The following is a 23,259-nucleotide window of genomic DNA, read 5'->3' on the forward strand; positions in this document are numbered from 1 at the left end:
AAGTGACCTCAGCTGATCTGAAAGCAGTATTTTTGTGTAAATGCCTGTCTCACTCAGTGTCTGTTTCAATGTGTCTTATGGCATGATGTCATCTCTCTTTGGAGATGAGGTCATGTGAGAGCGCACAATGAAAACACATGGTTATTGTACCGTATATGACAGTCAAGAAAAATAAACAGTTGAAAATATTTTACATGACTCATAGTGCTTAAAAAGTACTGATCTTTTTTTTTTTCACAATCACATAGATACACAATTATATTATGTATTGTAAGCTTCTGTTAACAAAACATAAATGAGCTTTTTCTATCAAAACAAAAGTCAGAGTATTTCTTTTTTGGATAATTACCAACATTTCTAAATACTAGAAAGAAACAAAAAGAAATAACATAAAGAGTCATAAGAGATAAATTTATGATCCCCCAATGTATTTGAAATATGTAACTGTGAATTCTTATAATATGATATTTAAACTGTAAAGTTTTGCAATCTGGGAGTGGGGAAACAAACATTGTTTTCTCATTTTATTTTAACATGAAAACTTTACCTGCTGTCTCCAGGTCCTTTGTAGCTCTGTGTAAGTCCTCCTTGGCTTCTGGACAACTCTGCTGATTATTACTTTGATTCCTTTGTCAGAAGTCTTACGGGTGGCAGCTGGAGTTGGCAGTGGATGGTGTTCTCTTCTCTTCTCGATTACAGCTTCAATGGTCTTATAAAAATAAATAGGACTATAACCAATAGTTCTGCTCTGTCTGGTACTTAATAAAAAGACATTTTAGAAGCCATCAGTGAATTTGAAACCAGCTAATCTTGGTAAAAGCAGCAAGATGCTATTTATATAGTAATATATTTCAGTTGGCTCCTTTGATTTCTGTCCTTTTTTGCACACCCTTTTTGTCATGTGCTTTATTTGAAATATTTAAACTGGAAAAACTTTGACATGTTCAGTGCTTATTTCACCAACTGAGGTTTACTGATGTTTCTTTTACTTCTTTAACCTTTGACCTGTGGGTAAGTGTTAAGATTCACTGTCTCTAATTAGCAAAGTAGTTCAATAAAATTAGCAATGACAAGTTCACCCAGGAAAAAATAGTGTGAGCACAACAATGTATATTTTCCTGGTGTTTGCTGAATATTTTTTTTTTATTTTAAACATTGTAGTAGGTGGATGGTGTCTGTAAAATCCCTTGTCCTGGAGCAGAACTCAATACATTATAATAGTTTAAACCAATTAAAGGAATAGTAAGATAATATATTATGACAATTAAGTATAAGTATTCATATAAATAATTATAAAAGTATCAATAAATTGAATTAAAAACCATTTTTATATATTTTCCAGCTCCATTGAAATTTGTCCCTAGTTTTTGTCAACACTGTCAGACATAAAAGAAATGTAAAAAAAAAAAAAAAAATCAGGCATTATTAAGGGGCACCAGAACTTCTGAGGACCCCATGACCTCTTCCTTTCTCTTCCTTTGCTAAGATGGCTAGTTAGCTCTGGTTAGATTATCTTATTCTTTAGTTCTTTCTTCTGTTTTATTCTTAAGTTGCTTGTCACAACCATGATGTGCCAACTTCGTAACTGACAATTTACAAAACTTTGATGAAATTTTGTGAAATAAAAGCTTAATTTTGGTTTACTGTAAAGATTTCATGGACCTGATGAGCTACAATATGGCCTCCTTCAGAATAACATCATAAATTGAGGTAGTTTGGTATTTTGTCAACTCCGTCAGATGTCAACTCCATCAGAGTTTTTGTGACTCTTTCAGTGAAATTGTTGACAAATCTCACTTAAATGTGCAGTTAATTCATTTTAATGTATCTTACATAAATTGCAATACTTCACATGTATAAAGTATTTATTTTTTACTCACTAGTTTGTCACCACCTTCAGTTCTGTGTTAACTCCGTCATGCACTGTCAACTCCGTCAGATGGACTTTTTGTTGTCTTTTTTGTTTTAAATAATATTTTGTTTCTTGAGAAGCATTAGTCTGTAAAAATGAGTAAAAATATCACTAATAGGATATTTTAAAAATCATTTTTTGTCAGATGGTGATTACAAAGTTCTGAGTCAGGTCGATTAAAAATTTAATTTTAAAAAAATGTTGCAACTGGGAGCCTGCGCCTTATCATCTTTACATTTCCAAAACATTGTCATATTTGCATGTCAGGAGAGTCTGAAATAAGCACTCAGTAATTATTTTTTTTTTCATTTGACATTTTAAAATTACTAGCATAATTCCACTCATTTAATGTGGAGTAAAATTAAGGAAATCATTTCAAAACAACGGAAATGTTCAGATATTTTACATTTAATGGAACATTTAAGAGACTGAAATTTTATTGTTCTATTTTATTTGTAGTAATTCATACAGACTACAGTATACAATTAACTCACACCGTCTACATGTTGCACCATGAAAGGAACACAGTACAAAAGCATTTACCATATATGTTTTGATTCAACACATTACACCCAAATAGAAACACAAGCTGTACTAAAGAGTTTGACAACATGGTTGTGTTCCTGCATACAGACTTAAATATGATGGCACATAATTCTGTTCACATTAAAGAGGCTTAAAAATCCTTTACTGATGATTAAAAAAAGGCATATTAATAAAGAGGCATGTGATTATTTTTCTTAAGTTAGTTGCATGTTTGTTTGAATTCCTTAAGGAGATACATACAATATTGTAAAATACATAAACACAGCTTTCATTGAGTGAAGAAAAAAAGCAAAACACAGGTACAATTTGCTGTTCCAGTTTTGTAAAATCAACATTAAATGTTAACAGGCTGCACCACTGAATATACCAAAATTAAGCTAACTCAAAGAGCTTTGCTTGGAAACTCAAATAAGTAAATCCTAATATAAATACAGTTCATATAACAAATCAGTCTGTTCTCCCGTGCTCGCTCACTCACTGAAGCCCCAAGACTTATTTAACAATGTTCAAGTAGCCAAAACTTTCAAACATGGTGACATTTAAACTTTATGTTATGAGAAATGTTACATTTGTGAATAAACTAAGCCGTAATTGTGCTGCTTCATCCTAAACTAAGGTAACAAAACAAAACATCGCACCGCATGACTCTGGTCCCATAAAATCTAATTGTTCATCTCTGTTAAAATAACAAAAAAAATGTATGTCCTAATTACAGAAAATAACACACTTGATACTTGTTACTCTATTGTTTCTTGCAGAAAACAACTGAAAGGCATGATGGCTGAAGAAGAAAGGCCTCAATTCTATTCATTTGTGCTTATGATGGACTTGGCACTTCCACATATTTAGGCCTGGCTAACTTATAAAACACAAGTAAACATGAATTAGCTAACAGTAAACACATTTACAAAATGCTGATTCTATTTAATTACTTTTGATTTGATTCAATGCTTTTTGAACATTTAGTTAGTTGTGCTGTATGTTACCTCTGATATTATACTTCAGTGTTTGTATGGCGCAAGGCAGGGGCACAAAGGATTCAGAGTAGATTCCAACATGTGCTTCCTTCTACTAAACGTAAAAAGTCTCTAAGGGCATTCCAACCTTTCGGTGTCCTCTCTTGGAATACTTGTTGTGCCTTCTGTACAAACTTAGAGTGCACATTTGTCAGTACCTCATCTTTACAATACTTTAAATATAAGTTGAAGCCATGCAGTCTATTCATGCATATAGGTATGGACATCAGGGTGTTGTTGATCTGCTTTTCATGTATGTTCAAAGAATGAAGGAGTGCAGGGTTACGTTTTCTGGTCCGGTTCATTTGAGCTGCATGACGACTGCACAGAGTAAGGAACGGGAACGAGACAAAGGAGGGCGTATCCATGGGGGTGGATCTCTGAACGGAGTTCCTCTTTTCTTCCACCAGGCGTTTGCTGTTGGCGAAAATCCTATCCACAGCTGAAGGACTGGAATTACTTGGAGCTGTTGCTGCTTGTAGTGGATTCCTGCCGACGAGACAACAGAATTAGACATTTGTGGTAAAGGACCCACAGCACTGAGAGCCTCGTGGTTGACCAGACTGAGATACATCATGCAGCTGACTTCTTTCGCTCAGACAGGGGCTTCAGGCAGAGGACAGAGTGAGCGGGAGAGAATGTGTATTGTGGATGTGTTAGATCTGTCACTGAACACCATGCTCAAAAATTACACGAAGGAGAGTGGTTGCTAGGGAACCGAGTGCCTGATTTCTCTTTGCACCTCTCCTGCACAAAGAATTAGGTCACATTTAAGACAGGAGACAGCGTCAGTCATGCTCTGAAGTGCCGTCCTGTGAAAAGGACAAAAGGAGTAAAGTCCTAATCCCCATACAAATACGTGAAATAAAAGGTTACAATTTGAATATATTAGTGATGGGTCAGAAAGGGGCATGAACACAGATTAATATCCACATGCACAGCATCAATTTGAAAACATGGTGATTCAATTAAAGATGCAGTTACTAAAAAAAAAAAAAAAAAACTGACATTAAACTTCAGATAGTGTCTGAAAATCAGATCAATGTTTTGACCCATATAAACTATGGGCAAAACGCCAGTCGTTTCTAATAATCTTTCTATTTAAATAGCAAGACTTTCTTGTAATCTTTGAAATTGTTTTAATCAAAGTTTTATAGACTTTCTAGGGGACTGTAAGATTTTATTAGAGCACTAGCTCACTTTCTGTGTTGTCACTTTCGCCTCTGCTTCTAAGCGTTTCCAGAGGGTTTAATTTCCCTGTGTGTAAAACTCCCCAACTCTGAATCTTGAAATAAATAGGCAAAAAAAAAAAAATCATAAATTCAAGGGTCAAAACAACAGTATACATGCCACATAACAAACCAAAACAAAACAAAAAAAAAATTGAATTTTTTTGGGGCACTTGGTCAATCTGTTGCAAAGACACATTTTATTCACATTTTCTAAACTGAACCTACAGAAAAATAACAAAATAACAGTTTGACAGATAAAATTGGATTTTAGCATCAAACAGGCAATTCTGAGTGTGCCCATTTCCTATTGACATGACTTTTAGAAAATGTATTTTTGTTGTAGATGTTTGTGTTCAATTTACAACAGTCATGTTTTCTGTTGTCTTCCAAATTGTTACGTCTTTATTTTGAACCACATGCTGAACAATGTGCTGGACTAAAAAATTGAATGAAGCCCTTGGGAGTCCAAAGAATAAAATCTGAAACATTCCAGCAAACCCTGGAGACCTATTGATCAAAAATTATTTTAGTAGATTAAAAGGAAGTTTGATTTCAATGAAATAAATATATATATATATATATATATATATATATATATATATATATATATATATATATATATATATAATTTACAATCTTTGTACAGAAAAATCACAGAAATTGAAATAGTTTCAAAACTCTTTACCTGAATCACCATATTTGATTATTCAAAACCACAAAATCAAATCAGTTCATGTCAATCAGTGTCATGCTGTCAAATCTAAGAAAATATTCAATAATTGAAAAGAAGTTGAGAAAGTTATTTTAACTATGATAGGTGCATGGCTGAGATTTTACTGTTTAAAGATGAGCCTGAAAAATCAGGAACAATTAACCAGCCAGACGTCTGAAGACATGGGAGAACCTGATAAACTGCATGTTATTTTGAATATGTAATATAAAAAAATTGAAGCACATTATTGTCAAAGGAAATCTTACAAATAATAAAGAAAAACATAACCACTGAAAAAAGGAAAAACAAGAAACAGTTAAAACACTAAAAATACTTCAACTTATCCATGAAAACAATTTCCGGGACTTGAACGCTGCGTACCTCCAGCTGCTGAGTGGACCTTCCTCATTTAGGGTACTTTAGATTGGAGAGAAAGAAAAGAAGGGATTCAATCATCAGGTCTTTGGCATAAAAATGATTGCAGACGTTTTATCAATAAATTGTTTCTTTTGAAATGAGTAAAGAAAATTGTGTGCCTTACAGGAAAGAGTGTCGTAAAAGTGACACTTCCTACATGAATCCATACTTACCATATACAGATCTTTAAAATAAAAAAGATAGATCACATTTTATTTTATTTTTTCTTAAATGTTGAGTATTTGAAAAAAATATTTTCTTTTTTCATTAGGAAAAAAGTTATATGAAAACTTCTCTGACAGAGAATAGTATACATTTTTCATTCTTAATAAAGGATATAGATAGTTAACTCTTCTATCTGTTAAAATTGTAACCCATTCAATAAACTAAAGCAAAGTAAATATGTATAAATTAAAATCTTTCACAAGTTAAGGCTCATCTTTAAAGTTGATGGACATGACAAACAAAAATTTGCTGTTTTTAAAAAACTTAAACAGTGGCATTTCATCTGGCAGAAATATGTTTGCTAAAAATGAAAACGGTAAAACAATCCATGGTAGTATCAATTCATATTAGAAAAAACAATCCAGTTAAAGAATTTACCAGCAGAATGTAAAGAATGAAAAAAATATTGTTTTTGTTTTTATATGATTGCTGAAATTGAATATGTAATGGGGAGTATTATGCAGCATAAACTAAAACCTGATCTAAAATAAAGAGTGAAAAGAAGTTCCAAAGTGTGAACCAGCAAAAATAGTTTATTGTAACTGTCAGTTGTACCTGCAGAGTGGAAGCAGCTGAGTCACTAGTCTCTGACAGTCCTGTCCCTCTTGGGATGCTGGACACGATGTATCTGGAGCCCTTTGGCACAGGCTGTCTGACCACCAGCTTTCCTTTCCTGGTCTCTGCTAGAAACAGACTGTACCAGTAGGCATCGTTGGACACCAGAGTGGAGTCTGCGATGGTGGAGTTCCTCTCACTGATCACACTGTTCCTGCTGGGGGGAGCGGTTTTGTTGGGCTTGGATTTCTGACACTTCAGCACGATGGTGACCAGTATGGTGATGAGAAGGAGAAATGACACCGAGGCCAGACCGATGACCAGATACAGGTTGATGTCTGAAAAGATGTCGTATTCCAGAGGCATCTCAGTCATGTCAGAGTAGGCCTTAACATCAGTCTCCACTGTCAGCAGCTTGATGGTGACTGTAGCAGAGAGAGCAGGCTCCCCGTTGTCCTTGGCAACAACAACCAGTCTGTGGTGGCGCGAGTCTTTGTAACTGAACATCCTCATAGTCCTGATCTCTCCGTTGTATTGGTCCAAGCTGAACAAGGAAGCATCAGTCACCTGGAGAAACTGGTACGTAATCCGAGAGTTGTGCACAGAGTCTGTGTCTAAGGCGATCACTTTAGCCACCAGGGATCCTTTATCAGTGGATCTGGGGATCTTCTCCTCCACCACTGAGCCGTGAGCGCGCCAAGGAGAGACGATAACTGGAGCGTTGTCATTTTGGTCGACAATGATGATGTGAACGGTCACATTACTGCTGAGAGGAGGAGAACCAGAGTCTCTGGCCTCGATGTGGAAAAGAAACTCCTTCTCAATCTCATAGTCAAAAGTTTTCAGTGCATAAAGATTCCCATTCTCTGGATTGATGGAGAACAGCATAGACATGGAGGTGTTGGCAATCTCCTTCTCTATGATGAAATAAACTAGATACTGGTTTTCATGGAGGTCAGGATCAAATGCAGTGAGTGAGCTGAGCAAGGAGCCAGGTGCGTTATTCTCCATCACACGTATGGTATAAAATGACTGGGAGAACTGAGGAACATTGTCATTAACATCCAGCAGCTCCAGAGTCATAGTTTCATTGTCAGACAGAGGAGGAGACCCTCTGTCTGTGACAGTGAAGGTGATTTCATATTCTGGGACCTTCTCTCTGTCTAATGGCTCTGACACCACTAACTCATAATAGTTATCAGAGGACTCCCTCAATTTGAAAGGCATGTTCTCTGGGATATGAAGATCAACCTGTCCATTATCACCTGAGTCTTTATCACTGACACTAACTACAGCTATCACTGTGTCTGTGGCCACATTCTCTTTTACTGGACTCTGAAAAGATTTTATGGAAATTTCAGGATGGTTGTCATTCATATCAGTCACCTGGATTGTAACTCTACACTGTCCAGATAAGGAGGTAGGTCCTTTGTCACTGGCTATCACCTCCATTTCATACAGTTTAAGATCTTCATAATTTATCATTTCCTTTACTCTGATTTCACCATTTTCTGGATTCAGGTTAAACATCATCTGGGTTTTCTCTGATGTGTATAAACTGTATGAGTAAGTAATGTCAGAATTGGAGCCTTCATCTAAATCAGTAGCATTCAGTTTAATCACTAAGCTGCCAATGGGCGAGTTCTCCATCACATCTACAACATACTGGTCTTTGTCAAATGAAGGGGCGTTGTCGTTCACATCAAGCACGCGAACAATAATGCTGGCTGTACCTGTGCGCGTGGGCACCCCACCGTCCACAGCGGTCAGAATCAGATTATGAACAGCCTGCTGTTCTCTGTCCAGAGCCTTTTTCAGAACCAAATCAGCGAATTTCGATCCATCTCTTCCAGTTTGAATTTCAATAGCAAAATTATCACTTGCGCTCAGATGATAATTTTTCACAGAATTCGTTCCAACATCCGGGTCAACAGCGTTGTTCAGGGAGAATCTCTCTCCAACAGGGCTTGACTCTGAGATGTCTAAATGCATCGTTCCTCTACGAAAATGAGGAGCGTTGTCATTAATATCCGTTATTTCCACCTCAATATTAAACATACGTATTGGGTTCTCAATTGTAGCGTCTAATTTAAGGAAACAATATGAAGTGGTTTTCGATGGGCACAAAAACTCCCTGTCAATCCTTTCCAAAATATAAAGCTCCCCCGTGTCTTTGTTGATGTCAAGATATTTTTTATTGGCTACAACATCCACGCGCATCCTCCTCGTCTTCAGTGTCTTCACTTCTAATCCCAAATCAGCCGCCAAATTAGCAACGACAGATCCCTCCTCCATTTCTTCAGGTACAGAATAATGAGTAACTGACAACACCGCACTCCATGAGGCAAAAAGACAGAGAAACAGGAACACATACCCCGTCCTGCAAAGCCGTTTGACAGGCTCTGCCATTGTGAAGAACCGGTTCGGACGGTCAGGTCTTTTAGCTAAAAGCGGAAAACACAACGCAAATCGTTACAAAAGGCGTTTCTTCCCAGGAATGACGCACTGATTGTGCACAACGTCTCTCATCCCCTCTGCAGACAACATATCGCGATAACTACGACTTCAAGAAAAATGCGTTATCTGGAACTGAGAAATAAAAAGACAGTCTTCATTAAATTAAAAAAATAGATTTCCAAACCATTTTAATGTTCATTTAGTCGTAATTGGACTTACCAAAAGTTGATGAAGCGGAATAAATACGTTTCTATGTAATTATTTGGATGCTACGCTTACATTACTACATAATTAATAATTGGTCATTATATGCTTGTTATTTCTCATAAAAGTTTTTATTTTGTTTATCACTGCTGGAAGACGTCGTGGTTTAGAAGGAAAAAACTATTATGAATTCCTCCACTACTCAAATGCAGCAATAAATAAATAAATAAATAAACACCCTCACACATTTTTGACAATTTATGTAGGTATGGGGAATCTCTTTAGTAGGGGTTGTTGTCAAGTTTGCTCTTTCATCTCTTAGCAAAACTGAAAAACAATATGAGGTAAAGAAAAACAAAGCATGACGGTTAAATAAAACTAAAAATGTTTTTATGCAGAAATATGTAAAAATTACTTTTGATTAAGCACAGAAGGGTTACTTCAGTTCTTTCATACATCCCTAAATTAAAATATTTTGACCTTAATGTGTTTGCAAAAGTTAGGTCAATTTACTGTGCTTACTGTGTTTCAGGCCACAAATAAAAAATAAAAAACATCAAGCTGAGGTATGTTTAACTTAGAGTTGAGAAAATCCAAAGAATACCAAAGCTGCTTTGATAGCTCAGCTGTCTAGTAAACATTTCAACAGTCAGAGAAAGTATTACAAAAGTTAGAACATATCTTTCCACCTAAAAGTCAAAAGCTCCAACATTATGCAGTATTGTTATGCATCTATGATTTCAAATTAACACTCAACTTTTTGAAATGTAGATGTTGTGCAATAAAAATACTAAATGTTAAATGTTAAAAGGTATGCAGTGCACAAATTTATTTGAAACCAGTTTTCTTTCAGAATGTTTCCAAACTTCAAAACTTGCGAAACAGTAATTATTTTGCTCATGTTTTTTTTTTTTCTCATCTTTTGATGCATTGTCAATTTACTCATATTGGCCCCACTTCTAGGATATACTTAGCTCTCTTGTGACTGTAAACAGCATCAGCTGGGTGTTGAAAATAAGAGTTTTTCACAATCTTTGTATGATTTTAGTCAAATGTTTTAAATAAGTCCCATGTGGCAGTGTTCCTTCTCCATTAAGCTTATTGTTCTTTGTTTATATATATTTTTGGCCAGGGTATTGAATAATTTATCAATAATTTAATACATCTGATTAAATGTGTTAAAATCCATCACTTTTGCTATTTTACAGTCACAAAGTATCACACAGTTCACTATGTACTTGACTGTCAGAGAAACATTTCATTGAGATCTTTCCGTATCATTGAAAAAACATGCTGGGCCTTATTTTAACAGAAATAAAAATTACATTATGTTCTCATCTGACAAACTGAGCTTTTTAAATGTGGAAATTTGTGCTGATTCTTGTTATTTTGTGTTATTGTCTTTTTGTTTGTTTTGATTTTAACCATCTTTATTCTTTGCATTCTGAATTGCAACAGAAACTTTGTAAATTTTAGCACAGTAACAGACATGTAGAAGCTCCAGATCTGTGTGAACAGTCAGTGTAGCTGAAATCTGTACCATAACACAGACTTTATGGTTAAGCCAGATAAGGCCATGTAAAGACAAGAAAGGCTGTGTTTGGCATCATGGAGGATAATATTTGAACCGTTTAAGCTGGCATCAGATATTGCACAATATGTGACCTACTCAAGATTAAAACACTAATTCAGAGTTTTGGACAAAGAGGTTGAGATTTGCAACCAAATATAACAGGGTGACAGGGAGGGTCCTCCCCTGGGGCACAAAGCAAGAGAATGAAACAAAAATTTAAAAAAGGGGAAATATTTATATTGTTGCCTATATGAAGTGAGCCACAGAGCCAAAGAGCCACTCTGTAGCTGCAGATTGCAGACTGGTGATCCAGCAGATGAAAATTGTGATCCTATCTCAAAACGGTTGAAGCTAAGGGGGAATTCAAACCAGAAAAGTTGTTGGGTTTGCTTGTTTGGGCTGGAAATAAAGTTAACTTTATTTTCTTGCTCTCCCGTTCTGCTTTTTTTCCCCAAGCAGATTATAATTTGCAAATAATTGCTCCCATTAGACAGAAATTATGGAGGCGGGACAGAGTCCAGGCCCAGATGAAAATAAACTTTGGAAGTCCTGATTGCTACATTCCTGTAGTGCACATTTGTGCTATTACAATTGCAACATCATTTTCAATGTCAAAAGCAGCTCATTCAATGCAAGTTTCCCAATGGGATGTTTGTGTTTTTGGAACGTTGCCATCAAATGGGCCCTGTCAGCTGAGACGCTTTGCATGCCCTACCCACTACATGCGGGCAGCAGCAGCACTGGAAAATGACAGAAAAGGCTTGATTTCAGTACCACCAGCACATGCAGTAGCGTTAGCAACACGGAAGAGTTCATCTTTGCCATAGTGCCCAGCATTAGCGGCCCATTAAGTTTGAGAAGACGTACACTTCCTGTTGTTGGTTCAGATCGAGGCTGATCTGCATTCACCATAAGCAAAAAGCACCAGGGTACATTTCGAAACGGACCGAAAATACCTCAGAAATCTGATTTCAGTCCAATATTTTGGTCAGCACCGGAGTTCGCTTGAGTGAATTCATACCTGCACAAAAGGTTCAATGTGAGACACAAACTCTGGTCTGTTTAAAATGAAACAAATGTGTCAGGTGTGAATACATCCTAAAAGTGCAAGACCTTCATTTTTAATTCACTGTTGAAGTAAAACGTTGAAGGTAAAAATGAAATTGGTCCAAGGGTGCAATTAGTTACAATTTCTGTGCCAGCTCTGTGCCAGACATTTCTTATTATGTATTTATTACAGGCACTATAACAGGTGCACTGGCCCCTATTAGCCCCTGTCTAGAAAAACCCATAACTATACATGTGAACAAAGTTCTGACCTTTCACTGAGTATTGTAATTATAATTTTTGTTTTTATTTTTCATACTAAAATTTTTGAATGACACACCATTTAGTTTTCAACTGGCATAAGTAATAAAGGCTTTTTCCTGAACTTAAAATATTCTTATTAAAATTAAATGAACACAAATGAATACTGCAAAACCTAAACTTATCCATCCCTTATCCAACAAGCTTATCCCTTGTGGTGTAAGCATCAACAAGGGAGAGGTGAGGTACACCCTGGACCGGTCTCCAGTCCATAATAGGAAATCAATCAATCAATCAATCAACTATTCATCAATCTATCTTTCTAAGAAAGACTATCCTAAGTGTCTTTTAATGTACTAAGTTTAGTTATTAAATTTTAATTCGACATATGACATTAAAAAATTTTAAAAACCAAAGTTAATTTTTACCTTAAAACTATATATTTTAAAGATATTTGCAAAACAAACTCTGTAAATATATGTAAAAATATATATGTGAGCTCTTTTGCCTCCGAGTTAATATGTGGAAACTTGGTCTTTAAGTTACAGTAAAAAATAAACTATAAATTACGTACAGAAAAAAGAATAGATTCTGGTACCAACAGAAAGAGACATTTTGTCAAGATAAAATGACAAGAAGGCATATTAACATGACTAAGAGATTTAACGAGAAATCCGTTAAACAGATGAAACTAAACAATACATGGAAATGTATTTAAAAGTAGCCGTGGTGTACTTTTAAAAGAATATTGCTGATTATCATTAAATTTGATTAGGCCCATGTGGATATTTAGATGTTATGATGCAACATATTGTAGAAAAGATAAACATATACATAGATAAACATATACATAGATATTAGAAATATTTCTGTGGAAGTGGCCATACGACACAGCAGATGAAATGCAGGCGTAATGAGTCTGTGAAAGCCTTCTTAATCACCAAACGTAAAGCAACAAATTAAACATTCCCACACCTCATTCTGCTCTTTATAATAACCACAAAAAGATTTCCCAATATTTTGTATGGAAAAGACATATAATTATGAAATGCAGATTATGCACTAAGCTTGAAATAAAAAGCATTTTTAATTAAATTTGCATTTCTTTCCTTGTAAGAAACATCATAATTCATGTTTTGTACAAAAAATTGTCTTGTTTCAGCTAAATTATCTGTTGCACTGTTGAAAAGGGTATTTGTTTGTTTTATCCCCATTGTGGAGTGACACCACTTATTCATATGAAAATATTTAAAGTCCTCTAAAAGAAATTGTACATTATTTAATTTCACTTTATTCATCAGAATATAAACTCAATATAAAGTTTTTAAGGAACATTGGGCATTAAGATTTATTGCACTCATATAGATTTACTGTTTGAAATAGCAAGAAAATGGTTCTTTGGTGAGTTCACTTGATATCAATCTTGATGAAAAGAAAAAACAAAAAAAAAAGATAGCCTTTCCATCATGTAAAATGTACGTTGATGTCTCACTTTTGAATAAACATTCTTTCAAATTTAATAAAACTTTAAAAATTAACATAAAAAAATCTGTTTTTATGTCTTTCTTTAGGTTTGTCCTACCTGCAGAGTGGAAGCAGCTGAGTCACTAGTCTCTGACAGTCCTGTCCCTCTCGGGATGCTGGACACGATGTATCTGGAGCCCTTTGGCACAGGCTGTCTGACCACCAGCTTTCCTTTTCTGGTCTCTGCTAGAAACAGACTGTACCAGTAGGCATCGTTGGACACCAGAGTGGAGTCTGCGATGGTGGAGTTCCTCTCACTGATCACACTGTTCCTGCTGGGAGGAGCAGTTTTGCTGGGCTTGGCTTTCTGACACTTCAGCACGATGGTGACCAGTATGGTGATGAGCAGGAGAAATGACACCGAGGCCAGACCGATGACCAGATACAGGTTGATGTCTGAAAAGATGTCGTACTCCAGAGGCATCTCAGTCATGTCAGAGTAGGCCTTAACATCAGTCTCCACTGTCAGCAGCTTGATGGTGACTGTAGCAGAGAGAGCAGGCTCCCCGTTGTCCTTGGCAACAACAACCAGTCTGTGGTGGCGCGAGTCTTTGTAACTGAACATCCTCATAGTCCTGATCTCTCCGTTGTATTGGTCCAAGCTGAACAAGGAAGCATCAGTGACCTGGAGAAACTGGTACGTAATCCGAGAGTTGTGCACAGAGTCTGTGTCTAAGGCGATCACTTTAGCCACCAGGGATCCTTTATCAGTGGATCTGGGGATCTTCTCCTCCACCACTGAGCCGTGAGCGCGCCAAGGAGAGACGATAACTGGAGCGTTGTCATTTTGGTCAACAATGATGATGTGGACGGTCACATTACTGCTGAGAGGAGGAGAACCAGAGTCTCTGGCCTCGATGTGGAAAACAAACTCCTTCTCAATCTCATAGTCAAAAGTTTTCAGTGCATAAAGATTCCCGTTCTCTGGATTGATGGAGAACAGCATAGACATGGAGGTGTTGGCAATCTCCTTCTCTATGATGAAATAAACTAGATACTGGTTTTCATGGAGGTCAGGATCAAATGCAGTGAGTGAGCTGAGCAAGGAGCCAGGTGCGTTATTCTCCATCACACGTATGGTATAAAATGACTGGGAGAACTGAGGAACATTGTCATTAACATCCAGCAGCTCCAGAGTCATAGTTTCATTGTCAGACAGAGGAGGAGACCCTCTGTCTGTGACAGTGAAGGTGATTTCATATTCTGGGACCTTCTCTCTGTCTAATGGCTCTGACACCACTAGCTCATAATAGTTATCAGAGGACTCCCTCAATTTGAAAGGCATGTTCTCTGGAATATGAAGATCAACCTGTCCATTATCACCTGAGTCTTTATCACTGACACTAACTACAGCTATCACTGTGTCTACCTCTATGTTCTCACTGACTGGACTCTGAAAAGATTTTATGGAAATTTCAGGATGGTTGTCATTCATATCAGTCACCTGGATTGTAACTCTACACTGTCCAGATAAGGAGGTAGGTCCTTTGTCACTGGCTATCACCTCCATTTCATACAGTTTAAGATCTTCATAATTTATCATTTCCTTTACTCTGATTTCACCATTTTCTGGATTCAGGTTAAACATCATCTGGGTTTTCTCTGATGTGTATAAACTGTATGAGTAAGTAATGTCAGAATTGGAGCCTTCATCTAAATCAGTAGCATTCAGTTTGATCACTAAGCTGCCAATGGGCGAGTTCTCCATCACATCTACAACATACTGGTCTTTGTCAAATGAAGGGGCGTTGTCGTTCACATCAAGCACGCGAACAATAATGCTGGCTGTACCTGTGCGCGTGGGCACCCCACCGTCCACAGCGGTCAGAATCAGATTATGAACAGCCTGCTGTTCTCTGTCCAGAGCCTTTTTCAGAACCAAATCAGCAAACTTTGTTCCGTCTCTCCCGGTCTGAATTTCAATAGCAAAATTATCGCTTGCGCTCAGATGGTAGTTTTTTACAGAATTCGTTCCAACATCCGGGTCAGCAGCGTTGTTCAGGGAGAATCTCTCTCCAACAGGGCTTGACTCTGAGATGTCTAAATGCATCGTTCCTCTACGAAAATGAGGAGCGTTATCGTTTATGTCCAATATTTCAACCTCTATGTTAAACATGCGCACAGGGTTTTCAATGGTTGCGTCTAATCTAAGAAAACACGCCGTTGCTGTCTTGAGAGGACAAAGAAACTCCCTGTCAATCCTTTCCAAAATAAAAAGCTCCCCCGTGTCTTTGTTAATATCAAGATATTTCTTGTTGCCCACCACGTCCACCCGCATTTTTCTTTTGCTCAGACTCCTTACATCTAATCCCAAATCAGCCGCTAAATTCGCAACAACGGACCCTTCATCCATTTCCTCCGGAACGGAATAATGAGTTACCGTTCTTGCCGTTTCCAGGATGGAAGAAAAACAGAGCAACACTGCGACATACCTCTTCCACGCAAAACAAACAGGTTGGCGAGCCATTGTCATTAATCCGTCTTCAAAGCCCTATACTTGATATTTCGTGGTGTATCTGTACCAAATGTAAACGAGATTTTAAATAAACGACTCCTTTTCGTAGCACAGTTGTGAAAGGAATGACTCCTTTCACGGCTTCCTAAGAACTGTCGTGAAAACGATGACTTCACCACTGCTTTCTTTTCTTGGAGAGCAGCGACATGAACGGCTTATTTTAAAAATTGTATCGTTATAGAGTAGACGGAAAGAAAAACCGGTTTAAATAGGTTTCAATATTTTTCAGTTTCAGTTATTTTTCGAAATATTTTACAACCTCTTCAATGTTTAATTCACAATTTTCATGTTTTCTTTATTATATTCTAACGTGTTATTTTTCATGTTCGTACAAATACATCCTTGGGTCATGCGTTTTCTTTCCTGTCTTGTTTGTACATTTAAGCGATTTATCACTTATCGCTGTGATATTTTTTTTATCACAGCCAAAAAAAAATAAATAAAAGATGGTGCAAGGGCGCATGTTAAGTTTTTTAGTAGGTTCGTCTTTTTGGTTTTCTTTATTTGTTTTTTTGTTGTTTTATGACCAAGTCTGAATGTAGTGTAGCAGGAGTTAAATACTTTGTAGAGAGCATTAAATTTATTGACGACAAAACTGATCAGAAAATATGTTTTAAGCATATTTTATAGATATATAGCAAAACCTAAAAGGAACAAAAACACAAAGACTCTACAGGACATTAAGATCTACAACTGGCAAAGTAAGTGACACTGGTTATTTAGAAGGTATCTGATAATATACAAGGTAATATCTATGTTGAACTTGGGATTTTTTTATTTTAATAGAGCTTTTATTCGTGCAACATTTTATTATGACATTACTTATATGGAAGATAATTCCATTCTCTGTGAAATTTGAAATAAACCGTTAAAGGTTTTGAAAACAATCTGAGTTTAATTTTTCACTTATATTTGTCCTACCTGCAGAGTGGGAGCAGCCGAGTCACTAGTCTCTGACAGTCCTGTCCCTCTCGGGATGCTGGACACAATGTATCTGGAGCCCTTTGGCACAGGCTGTCTGACCACCAGCTTTCCTTTCCTGGTCTCTGCTAGAAACAGACTGTACCAGTAGGCATCGTTGGACACCAGAGTGGAGTCTGCGATGGTGGAGTTCCTCTCACTGATCACACTGTTCCTGCTGGGAGGAGCAGTTTTGCTGGGTTTGGCTTTCTGACACTTCAGCACGATGGTGACCAGTATGGTGATGAGCAGGAGAAATGACACCGAGGCCAGACCGATGACCAGATACAGGTTGATGTCTGAAAAGATGTCGTACTCCAGAGGCATCTCAGTCATGTCAGAGTAAGCCTTAACATCAGTCTCCACTGTCAGCAGCTTGATGGTGACTGTAGCAGAGAGGGCAGGCTCCCCGTTGTCCTTGGCAACAACAACCAGTCTGTGGTGGCGCGAGTCTTTGTAACTGAACATCCTCATTGTCCTGATCTCTCCGTTGTATTGGTCCAAGCTGAACAAGGAAGCATCAGTCACCTGGAGAAACTGGTAGGTAATCCGAGAGTTGTGCACAGAGTCTGTGTCTAAGGCAATCACTTTAGCCACCAGGGATCCTTTATCAGTGGATCTGGGGATCTTCTCCTCCACCACTGAGCCATGAGCGCGCCAAGGAGAGACGATAACTGGAGCGTTGTCATTTTGGTCGACAATGATGATGTGGACGGTCACATTACTGCTGAGAGGAGGAGAACCAGAGTCTCTGGCCTCGATGTGGAAAAGAAACTCCTTCTCAATCTCATAGTCAAAAGTTTTCAGTGCATAAAGATTCCCGTTCTCTGGATTGATGGAGAACAGCATAGACATGGAGGTGTTGGCAATCTCCTTCTCTATGATGAAATAAACTAGATACTGATTTTCATGGAGATCAGGATCATATGCAGTGAGTGAGCTGAGCAAGGAGCCAGGTGCGTTATTCTCCATCACACGTATGGTATAAAATGACTGGGAGAACTGAGGAACATTGTCATTAACATCCAGCAACTCCAAAGTCATAGTTTCATTGTCAGACAGAGGAGGAGACCCTCTGTCTGTGACAGTGAAGGTGATTTCATATTCTGGGACCTTCTCTCTGTTTAATGGCTCTGACACCACTAACTCATAATAGTTATCAGAGGACTCCTTCAGTTTGAAAGGCATGTTCTCTGGAATATGAAGATCAACCTGTCCATTATCACCTGAGTCTTTATCACTGACACTAACTACAGCTATCACTGTGTCTAACTCTATGTTCTCACTGACTGGACTCTGAAAGGATTTAATAGATATTTCTGGGTGGTTGTCATTCATGTCTTCAACTAGGATCTTTATGGTACATTGTCCTGATAAACTATTCACCCCTTTATCTGTTGCTATGATTTCCATGTCATAAATCCTAAAGTCTTCGTAGTTCAGCATTCCTTTTACTGTAACTTCACCTGTGGCTGGATTAAGATTAAATGTTTCTTGTGTTTTTTCTGACGTATAAAGACTATATGAGTATGTTACCTCAGAATTTGAACCTTCATCTAAATCTACTGCCTTAACATGAACAACAAGGCTTCCAATTGGGTCATTTTCAAAAATATTGACAGTATAACTGGGTTTGTCAAATGTCGGCGCATTGTCATTTGTATCTAAAACACGAATAATAACACTCGCGGTGCCAGATCGAGCAGGTGTTCCCCCATCAATGGCTGTGAGCATTAGATTATGAGCCGCCTGCTTCTCCCGATCTAATGGTTTTTTAAGGATCAAATCAGCAAATTTTGACCCGTCTCTCCCCGTTTGAACCTCAATATTAAAATGTTCGCTTTCACTGAGCTCGTACGTCTTCAACGAATTTGCTCCAACATCAGGATCAGCTGCATTACTAAGCGAAAATCTCTCTCCTTTAGGCGTAGCCTCAGATATGTCTAAATGTATGACGTCTCTTCGAAATTGTGGTGCATTGTCATTCATATCCAAAATCTCTACCTCTATATTGAAGATTCGCACTGGATTTTCTAGGATTATTTCTAATCGTAGATAGCAAGGCGCTGAAGATTTTGTGGGACAAATGAGTTCCCTGTCAATTTTTTCCACAATATACAGCTCCCCAGTCTCTTTGTTCACATCCAGATATTTCTTGTTAGCGATGATATCAACTCGCATTCTTCTTCGATTCAGTGTAGCCACGTCCAGGCTAAGATCTGACGCAAGATTGGCAACAACCGATCCCTCTTTCATTTCTTCTGGTATAGAATAATGAGTCACTGCCGTCGATATGTTCCGGGCGAAGGTAAAAATAATAAAGAAGAGCTGAACATACCTCTCTCCCTTTGTTATTGCACGAACCATTGCTTCGAAATATGCTAGCGTTCAAACTGATGAAAAGAAAAGCTAAGTGGTGTTGATGATTTTGTTTTCCTCAAAAGTCTCTCTCCAAACCTTTTACAAACAGTTCTAAATCCAGAAAAATACCAAAATTCGCATCTACTCTTTCTGTAATTCCTCGCAGCACCAGAGAGCCGTCCTGACATCCTATGAATAAGCTCCAATGATAACGTCTTGTCCCAACGTTCAGAGTTATTAGTGCAACAGCGCCACCGTTTTGTTCCGGAAAACAACTGCCAGATAATAAATTGAACAAAACACATACTAAATAATATTGATAATAAAAAACCTGAAGGGAAAAACGCCTTTTAAAAAATGTCGTATTAAAACATCAACTTCGCAGAACTGCGCAATTAAAATAAGAACATTACAAGACCGATATAATGTAAATTTACGGTAATATACGACTATTAGCAGTTTAAATCAACCCGCGTATATTTATTCATCTATATCAAACTTTCCCCAGACAAAAAGTTTGAGAAATGAGGATACCCTCTCTCCCCTCTTCGCAGGCAAGATCTTATGAGCCGTACGTAAAACAGCGGTTGACAAGATCAGGAAACACCGAAAGCAGCATGTCATTGCTGCAACAAAAATGTAATCATAAAACCGATTATTTGTCGCTCAAAAAAGGGCTTTATTTGTTAGCATATGGCATTTGAAAGTTTCCATTTCACCGCAAGCGGTTTGGGTGCTCTGTCGTCCGGACAAATTGACATATAGCATTTTGGGGTGGAGGAAGAGACAGTAACACGAGTGAAGAATCACTTCATTGAACTCATTCACAGGTGGTGGAAGAGGGATAGAATTAAAAATGTTACTTAATGAGCGAAAAATATACGTGAACATAATAAAAAAAGAGCATGATTTCAGTATTTGTGGCATTCGAAAAATTTTCCGCTATCCAGGTGGTTATTACACATTAAAACGTTTGTTTGACCAAATGAATTTTCTGACATACGCTGAAAATAGAACAGTTTCTTATGCCTTGGGAAATAATGCGAAAATAAATGTGCAAAACGTATAAAAAATGAGATGACACGTATCCACTGGATTCCTACCTGCAGAGTGGAAGCAGCTGAGTCACTAGTCTCTGACAGTCCTGTCCCTCTCGGGATGCTGGACACGATGTATCTGGAGCCCTTTGGCACAGGCTGTCTGACCACCAGCTTTCCTTTCCTGGTCTCTGCTAGAAACAGACTGTACCAGTAGGCATCGTTGGACACTAGAGTGGAGTCTGCGATGGTGGAGTTCCTCTCACTGATCACACTGTTCCTGCTGGGTGGAGCGGTTTTGCCGAGCTTGGCTTTCTGACACTTCAGCACGATGGTGACCAGTATGGTGATGAGAAGGAGAAATGACACAGAGGCCAGACCGATGACCAGATACAGGTTGATGTCTGAAAAGATGTCGTACTCCAGATGCATCTCAGTCATGTCAGAGTAGGCCTTAACATCAGTCTCCACTGTCAGCAGCTTGATTGTGACTGTAGCAGAGAGAGCAGGCTCCCCGTTGTCCTTGGCAACAACAACCAGTCTGTGGTGGCGTGAGTCTTTGTAACTGAACATCCTCATAGTCCTGATCTCTCCGTTGTATTGGTCCAAGCTGAACAGGGAAGCATCAGTCACCTGGAGAAACTGGTAGGTAATCCTAGAGTTGTGCACAGAGTCTGTGTCTAAGGCGATCACTTTAGCCACCAGGGATCCTTTATCAGTGGATCTGGGGATCTTCTCCTCCACCACTGAGCCGTGAGCGCGCCAAGGAGAGACGATAACCGGAGCGTTGTCATTTTGGTCGACAATGATGATGTGGACGGTCACATTACTGCTGAGAGGAGGAGAACCAGAGTCTCTGGCCTCAATGTGGAAAAGAAACTCCTTCTCAATCTCATAGTCAAAAGTTTTCAGTGCATAAAGATTCCCGTTCTCTGGATTGATGGAGAACAGCATAGACATGGATGTGTTGGCAATCTCCTTCTCTATGATGAAATAAACTAGATACTGGTTTTCATGGAGGTCAGGATCAAATGCAGTGAGTGAGCTGAGCAAGGAGCCAGGTGCGTTATTCTCCATCACACGTATGGTATAAAATGACTGGGAGAACTGAGGAACATTGTCGTTAACATCCAGCAGCTCCAGAGTCATAGTTTCATTGTCAGACAGAGGAGGAGACCCTCTGTCTGTGACAGTGAAGGTGATTTCATATTCTGGGACCTTCTCTCTGTCTAATGGCTCTGACACCACTAACTCATAATAGTTATCAGAGGACTCCCTCAGTTTGAAAGGCATGTTCTCTGGAATATGAAGATCAACCTGTCCATTATCACCTGAGTCTTTATCACTGACACTAACTACAGCTATCACTGTGTCTACCTCTATGTTCTCACTGACTGGACTCTGAAAGGATTTAATTGAAATATGTGGATGGTTGTCATTCATGTCCTCCACAAGAATTTTAATTTTACATTGTCCTGATAGTGCATTAGCTCCTTTATCAGTTGCAATAACTTCCATGTCGTAGATCCTAAAATCCTCATAATTCAACACACCTTTCACTGTTATTTCACCTGTTCTTGGGTTTAAGTTAAATGTTTCCTGCGTTTTCTCTGATGTGTACAAACTATATGAATATATTAATTCTGAATTTACACCGTCGTCTAAATCCGTTGCATTAAGATTAATTACCCTACTTCCAATGGGAGAATTTTCCAATACGCTAACTTCATAGTTTTCTGGTTTGAATTTAGGGGCGTTGTCATTTGTATCTAAAACATGGACAATAATGCTCGCTGTTCCAGAACGAGACGGTATGCCACCATCCACTGCTGTGAGTATTAAATTATGAACCGCTTGCTCTTCTCGATCAATTCTTTTTTTCAAAATCAAGTCGGGAAATTTTGATCCATCTCTCCCAGTCTGAATTTCTATCGTAAAAAAATCACTTTCGCTCAGATGATATGTTTTGAGAGCATTAGAACCCACATCTGGATCAACTGCGTTGCTCACCGAAAATCGCTCACCAGCCTGTGTTGCCTCTGAAATATCTAGATCTATTGTGTCTCTTCTGAAATGAGGCGCGTTATCATTAATGTCCATTATCTCCAACTCGATATAAAATATCCGTTTGGGGTTTTCAATTATAGCCTCCATTTTCAGATAGCACGACGTCTTGGCGTGGCAGAGAGATTCTCTATCAATTCGCTCGACAATGAACAGCTCCCCTGTTTCTTTGTTCACGTCCAAATATTTCCGACTTCCTATGGTGTCCAGGCGCATTTTTCGATCGATCAATGTCTTTACATCTAGTCCTAAATCTCCAGCGAGATTTGCGACTACGGAGCCTTCTTCCAGTTCTTCCGGAAAAGAGTAGTGCGTTACTGAAAACGCGGATTTAATTGCAGCAAAGCAGACAAGAATTGTCAGAACATACCTTCTCCAATGTAGACAGCAGACAAAACCTTCCATGGTTGCCACTTTGTTTTCTTTCGAGCAATGAATTTCTTGAAAAGGAGCTTTGACAAACACTGGAAATCTGACTGACCCAAACGAAGGACCACCCGTTTAGTTTTTAAACAGATAAACCTTTAAACCCAAATGTAATCAGAGCTGTGGGGTTGCTGATCTGTTCTCTTCTCACCACTTCATTGCAAACAGTGACGGCGATCGTGATGTCACAAATTTACGTAACCAAGCATGGAAAA

General features: G+C 38.1%; 3 protein-coding genes across 4 annotated transcripts; all 3 read right to left on the minus strand.

Annotated features, from left to right (window-relative positions):
* Nucleotides 1-2,239: 2,239 nt before the first annotated feature.
* On the minus strand, nt 2,240-16,257 carry LOC106933142 (protocadherin alpha-C2-like). Of its 2 annotated transcripts, none has more exons than XM_088009585.1 (3): nt 13,740-16,257; nt 5,800-5,835; nt 2,240-3,963 (listed from the first exon to the last, which is right to left on the minus strand). In XM_088009585.1, exons 1-2 carry the CDS (start codon nt 16,152-16,154, stop codon nt 5,824-5,826), a joined length of 2,427 nt encoding a protein of 808 aa, XP_087865711.1. In that variant the 5' UTR covers nt 16,155-16,257; the 3' UTR covers nt 2,240-3,963; nt 5,800-5,823. The 2 variants fall into 2 exon arrangements, with proteins under 2 accessions (XP_087865711.1, XP_087865712.1); XM_088009586.1 differs by lacking the exon at nt 13,740-16,257 and adding an exon at nt 6,616-9,265.
* Nucleotides 16,258-16,363: 106 nt separating this feature from the next.
* LOC148157089 (protocadherin alpha-C2-like) lies at nt 16,364-19,817 on the minus strand. The gene has a single exon (XM_088009245.1). The coding sequence runs from the start codon at nt 19,521-19,523 to the stop codon at nt 17,103-17,105; it is 2,421 nt and encodes an 806-aa protein (XP_087865371.1). The 5' UTR covers nt 19,524-19,817; the 3' UTR covers nt 16,364-17,102.
* A 400-nt stretch (nt 19,818-20,217) lies between these two features.
* On the minus strand, nt 20,218-23,207 carry LOC148157090 (protocadherin beta-15-like). Its single transcript, XM_088009583.1, has one exon. It carries the CDS (start codon nt 23,021-23,023, stop codon nt 20,429-20,431), a length of 2,595 nt encoding a protein of 864 aa, XP_087865709.1. The 5' UTR covers nt 23,024-23,207; the 3' UTR covers nt 20,218-20,428.
* Between the last annotated feature and the right edge of the window lie 52 nt (nt 23,208-23,259).

The sequence above is a fragment of the Poecilia mexicana genome, unplaced genomic scaffold (genome assembly GCF_051168715.1).
Source record: "Poecilia mexicana isolate PSO_F unplaced genomic scaffold, ASM5116871v1 scaffold_10, whole genome shotgun sequence".
NCBI classification, from domain to species: domain Eukaryota; kingdom Metazoa; phylum Chordata; class Actinopteri; order Cyprinodontiformes; family Poeciliidae; genus Poecilia; species Poecilia mexicana.